Here is a 6000-nt window from a genome sequence, read left to right as displayed (position 1 = left end):
TTTTAAATGTTTAGGACGTGAGTGATTTATTTTAGTAAATAAAATTTGCATAGGACGGGATTGGTCAATAACGCGCCCCGAGAACTCCCTGCCAGGTAAACCTCTCACGTGGAACGCATGATATGCTCTCTCCCTCTCGAGATCCGCTGATAACTACCATACAGCGGAAAACCATTTACGTATTATACGTAGAGTATCACAGTGCTCGATCACGTCGAATCTTGATCGTCCTGGTATTCTCCAAATGAATACACGATATATAGTATATATGGGTATATATGCGTACGGAGGAGAGAGTAGTTATTGCAGTTGCACGTAATTAATGAAACGAATAAATTACACAAGGAATTGTAAGTTGTATCAGACGTTAATTTCTCCCTCTTTCCTCTTTTTCTTTCCTCTTTCCCAGTGCCACCAAGTAGTGCGATGGTCGAGACTCAATACGAATAGTGAAATGAAATTACGGGCTTTTATGTCCCCAACAGAAAGGCCGTGACGTCTCTCTCTACTGTCACTGCTGTCTTCGCCTTTTAGTGCTATCATTTTGTTCGCTCACTGGGGCGAATCTCTCTGAATGCGATCTGCCCCTCTTCTCCTCGACACCCTTCCATTTTCCTTCTTCGTAGTTATCGTTCCTCACTCACAGATTCCCCTCATATCATCTAGCGACTATCTAGCAGAGAAAGAGAGAGAGAGAGGGGGACGATGGAGGCGAGCAAACTAACCTTCGAGATCTTCTCTAAGCTAGAGAAGAGATGGCTAATGGAGTGGGGAAACAGCAATGCTTGGTCCTCCCCCTCTTCCTCCGAGGAGGTGATCAAGAAGAAGACGCGGATCTTGACCATTGACGGCGGCGGCGGCATTAAGGGCCTCGCCGCCGGCGCCGCGCTCGTCCACCTCGAGGAAAGCCTTCGCTCTTCCTCCGGCGACCCCAACGCCCTCATCCCCGAGTTCTTCGACGTCATCGTCGGCACCGGATTCGGCGGCATCCTAGCCGCCATGATCACCGCCGCCGACCCTTCCTCCGGCCGCCCCCTCTTCTCTGCCAGCGCCGCCGTCGACTTCCTCCTCTCCCGCTTCCGCCGTCTCTTCCGGCCTACCGGCGTACTCCCCCTCCTCCGCAGCCGTAGGAGAACTCAATTCTCGTCGAGAAGCCTGGAATCTGTGCTCCGCGAGGCGTTCGTGAACCCCGAGGGACGAGCACTAACCCTAAAGGACACGTGTAAGCCGATCCTGATCCCGTGCTACGACCTCAACACGGCCGCCCCCTTCGTATTCTCCTGCGCCGGCGCTACCGATTCGGCGAGCTTCGACTTTGAACTCTGGCGCGCGTGTCGCGCCACGTCGGCGACGCCGGGGCTCTTCAAGCCGTGCCGGCTCGCGTCCGTGGACGGGAAGACGTTGTGCGTCGCCGTCGACGGTGGCCTCGTTTTGAATAACCCAGCCGCCGTCGCCGTCACGCATGTGCTACACAACAAGCGTGACTTCCCCACCGTCGCCGGCGTAGAGGACCTTGTCCTCCTCTCCCTCGGAAGTGGCTCGTCGGCTCGACCGGTCGAGAAGGCGCGGAGATGCTCGAAGATGGCTCTCTTGGAAATAGTGCTCGACGGCGTCTCAGACACGGTCGATCAATTCCTCGCCAGTGCCTTTTGTTGGAATCCCACAGATTACATCAGGATTCAGGTGAACACTATTCTGTAAGTTTTCCTTTCCTAATTAGGAAAATTTGTAAAAATTAGTCCAATTTACTTATGGCGAGTGTCACGGCGATTCGGGTAGGCAAACGGCTTCGGAACGGAGGAGAAGGACAAGTTAGACGGTGCTAGAAAGGCCGGGGAGCTGATGCTGAAAGAGAGAGCAGTGGAGTCGCTGCCATTTGGCGGCAAGCGGTTACTGACGCAGTCTAACGAAGAACGGATTCAAGGGTTGGTGCAACGGCTCGTTGCCAGAGCGTCCGCCAAGGATATGCCGTCAAGCCCGTTTAAAGGGAACGTCGTTGAGTGCCTCTCAGACGGCCGTTGATTTTTGCTACTTGTCTTTTCTTGGAAAAATTTCTTGATTTCTTTTTTCAATTTTGCTGCTCTTTTTATTGACTATGTTAGTAGTTAAGTTCAGTGGTATCCTGTAGACCTAAAATAATTTGCAAGTGATGCTAAGAAATTTTGTTAAGCAACCCACTTGTATATTGAGATAGTTAATTAGCGCGTGAAATGCACACTTAGAAATGAACTGCGTAAGCATTATATATATATATGAGAAATTTTTAATAACACCCTTTTCTTTCTATAATTTTCATAAAACACTATATTATTATTTTGACTAATTAATTTTGATATATAGTTTACTTATTAAATTATTAAAATACCCTTGAAAAATTATAAGTTAGATCCATACTAAACCAAATCCATTTTAAAGTCATTTTCACCCTAGCACATCCCACCATATCAAAAATCTCATCCTAACCAAATCATCTTATCTAAAAACATTTATTTAATTATTAAATAGATATTTCAGAAATTAATTTTAATATTTTACGAGATATTGTTTAGTGATGTCCTTTATTTAAAAACAGTTGGATTAAATTAACTCAAAATATTATCTAAAAATTATAGAAAAAAAAAAGAAAGAGTCGGTTACAAAATTCTTAATGGCAGAGTATTAATTAAAATAGTAGGGTTTTATCTAAAAATGGTCCTATAATTATTTAAGTTCCCTCTTGTATAGTATCGCACGTCGTACAATTATCTTATCAATGTGATCTGAGGATACACAGGAAATGGTCATTCTTAAGCTAATAAAACTTATATATATATATATACCTTTCTCTTTATAAATTCACTAAGTCGGTACTCACTCTATAACATAGTACATATAGATATCTGTAATTAACAGTTCTTTCTCTTTTGACTTATTAAGCACATGACTCGTAACAAGTAGATCTGAGTAATGGTTGGACAAGAATCATACCGGACAAGAAATTAGATTAATTACCGTGGAATCCAATGCAGACCAAGACGGAATTGTAGGGTTCTCTCGCCTAGAATAAGTTTAGTCAAAACACAAACTTGGGGGAAAAAGAAACAGGTTGCAACGAGTGGCATCAACTACGTACAGCGGTTTATATTTTATTCTCTCAAGTTGATCACTAAACAACATTGTCAATCTGCATTTCTGAAGCTCCAATTTGAGCTGCATAATTATTAGTCTTTTTGTATGTATACCAACATAATTATTTGTGTGTACCTTGTAAAATTCACAGAGAACTAGAATTGCGGGAAGCTAGGGCCGAAGCGGGCAAAAGGGTGCAATTGCCCCATTCCCCTCGCGAGTTTTGTAATTTCTAGTAAGGGTCTTAGTCTTGTTTGTTTTAATAATTTCTAGACAGGATTAAAGTTAGGTGTGAGGGAATTCTTTCACGAATCCACCTAGTTATGGGTTTGATATGGTCGGGTTCGAATAGGTCATTCACAAGTGACATCAAGATCATTTGGTAAAACCTAGTTATTATTGGGATCTTTATTTTAGTAGTAGTAGTCTCAGGCTATGGCATTCGAACAACCATTCCTGGTGTTCGAACGCTAAAGCTCCATCAAAAATAAGGCTATCGAATTTGTGTTTGAACACCATAACCCCCATCAAAGAATAAGTACTCTTGAGTATTGGTATTCAAACGCCGCAGCCCTCGTTGAGGAATAAGTGATCTCGGTTTTGATGTTCAAACACCATTGCCCCGAGAGTGTAGACAATTAGAGTTAGAGGAGGCCCCCTCCCCCCGCCAATGTCATTTGAAGTGTCAACGCTAAGGTCATGGTACGATCTCCTCTTAGAAAGAGTTGATCAGACTTGCAACTAGTTATGGGTAGAAACTTGTATGGAATGTTTGAGATATTTTATGATAGATCTAATCGTTGGATTGATGTGAAATTTTGATATGTTGTAACCCTGATAAAGAAATTTCCAACGAATCTAATTTCACTCGAATCAGATAGCTAGATCAAGAGATATTGTCAAAATAGTGTATGAAGGTTGGAAGATTTGAGGGATTGAGATCTATAGGTGGAGGCATAGACTCCTAGGTGAAATATGGTGATGGTAAACCGATAGTAATGGGGTGGCACTGGTAGGAATGATGGAGATAAAAGGTTAGCGATAATGGATGGGATTAATGTGATAGTAGAGAGATTAGGAGAAGAGGGAGAAGAGAGCCTCCCATAAAGGTCTAGGGTGGTAGGCTGATAGGCTCTGATACCTATTGATAAGATTTGGGACCAATGATAAGCTACGCTAAGATTTCTTTAAATCTGAATTTATTATAGGAATCAGTCTGCGCAACCTTGGTAAAATATTTGTCAGATGTTCTCCGGTAGTCAGAAAATTATGAAACCAATTAGGTTGGATCCGTAATAGGAACGAAAATACGGAATAATATGGGTGATGGTGGTGGTGACGAGTGGAGTGGATGTTATGATTATGGATGGGTATGGAGATGAGGGTGGATTGTGGAAGTAATTAAGGGAAGTAGACGAAGGGAATAAAGTGGTCGAGATCCCAAAGAAGAGGGGTGACTCGATAGACAAGGGAGATTAAAAGCGAGGAGAAACCTTGCCAACGGTAGAGGTGGAAGGATGGTGAAGAGGGAGGAGGGAGGAGTCCAGAGAGAAGATAAAAGGCAAAAAATCAAGAATCCAATAGCATAATGAAGTTGGCTGCCTTTCACATATTTATAGAGGCTAGCCAATAAATCCTAAAACAATATGAAACCCTAATTCTAGAGGATTCCCGTTGATTGTGTTTGCGCACCCGATCACGTTCAAACGCACTTAAAAAAGCCCTTTCTCTGGATTTGCAAACACGACACAAGCGTTCGAACGCGGGCGTTCGAACTCGTCCGATCGCATTCGAACGCACAATATGTGTTCTTTGTATTTGCGAACTTGATGTAGGCGTTCACAAGGGCGTTCGAACGTGACCTACAAGAATTTTATTTTAATGAAAATAAACATTTAATGCAATAAGAAAAGATCCTAACTAAGTGCATCATAGGCCAATCAACATAGTTAGAGGCGACGAAGCCGAGGAAGGAAGGAACAAGGAGAGGAGAATAATGGTGGAAGAAATTCTATTTCATTTGATAACCACAATAGGGTTATTTTCACATATTTAGAGGCTAACTTAACAAGCAAATCAAACCAGAAATAACCCTAGAAATCATGCATTCTCGTCGAGTGCATTCAAATGGGGTCGAGGCACGTTTAAACAAGCTAAACACATTCTCTACATTTGCAAACGCACGAAGGCATTCGATCAAGCATTCAAATGCGATTTTCTCGCATTCGAATGGGCAAATCGTGTTCTCTGTATTTGTGAACGTATGCAGGCGTTTGAACACAACTTCCCTGCGTTCAAACACAACAGCCAGAACCTTTATTCTTGGTAAACAAAAATGATTCTACTCGAGACAACTAAGTCCAATCATAGTTGTATCAAGTCATCTTCTATTAGGGCTATTTTGAATTATTTTAAATTTTAGTTAGCCTCTAAAATTGTGGAAGACATCAATTTTTAAATTAGTGAAGATTATAGCCATTTTATTTCTCTAGCCTCCTCCTGTCCTCCTCATCTACCACATCCCTATAGACCATAGGGCCAGTCTTCCTCCTTTCTCTTGCTCTCTCATTTCTCTAATCCACCATTACCATGCTCATCACCACCATCCATCAAACCATTGCCACCATCATGGCCATCATACATCCAACCTAAACCATCTTAATTAGGTTCATATCAACTAGTACCAGTATGACTAGATCCATGTCTAACATTCGCATAAAGGCACTTCAACATAGGTCCAAGGAGCAGCCAATCTTCATGCCATACCATCATTATAACTCTCTTTCAAATATGACACATATAATGCATGCCGATCATGACTATGCTATGATATCAAATGCAACCACATATGATGTATATTGACCACTCGATAATCAGATATATCAGATGATA

General features: G+C 42.4%; 1 protein-coding gene across 1 annotated transcript; it reads left to right on the top strand.

Annotated features, from left to right (window-relative positions):
- Positions 1 to 442: 442 nt before the first annotated feature.
- LOC140776354 (probable inactive patatin-like protein 9) lies at positions 443 to 2183 on the top strand. The gene is made up of 2 exons (XM_073120021.1): positions 443 to 1683; positions 1780 to 2183. The coding sequence occupies exons 1-2, from the start codon at positions 706 to 708 to the stop codon at positions 2020 to 2022; spliced, it is 1221 nt and encodes a 406-aa protein (XP_072976122.1). The 5' UTR covers positions 443 to 705; the 3' UTR covers positions 2023 to 2183.
- Positions 2184 to 6000: the final 3817 nt, after the last annotated feature.

The sequence above is a fragment of the Typha angustifolia genome, chromosome 14 (assembly GCF_048772165.1).
Source record: "Typha angustifolia cultivar Huaian chromosome 14, ASM4877216v1, whole genome shotgun sequence".
NCBI lineage: Eukaryota > Viridiplantae > Streptophyta > Magnoliopsida > Poales > Typhaceae > Typha > Typha angustifolia.
This window is presented reverse-complemented; position numbering and strand designations above follow the sequence as displayed.

Coding starts and splice junctions, on each gene's coding strand:
- LOC140776354 (XM_073120021.1), top strand. CDS start 706: ATGGAGGCGAGCAAACTAACCTTCGAGATCTTCTCTAAGCTAGAGAAG. Junction 1,684..1,779: donor CAGATTACATCAGGATTCAG/GTGAACACTATT, acceptor CGATTCGGGTAG/GCAAACGGCTTCGGAACGGA.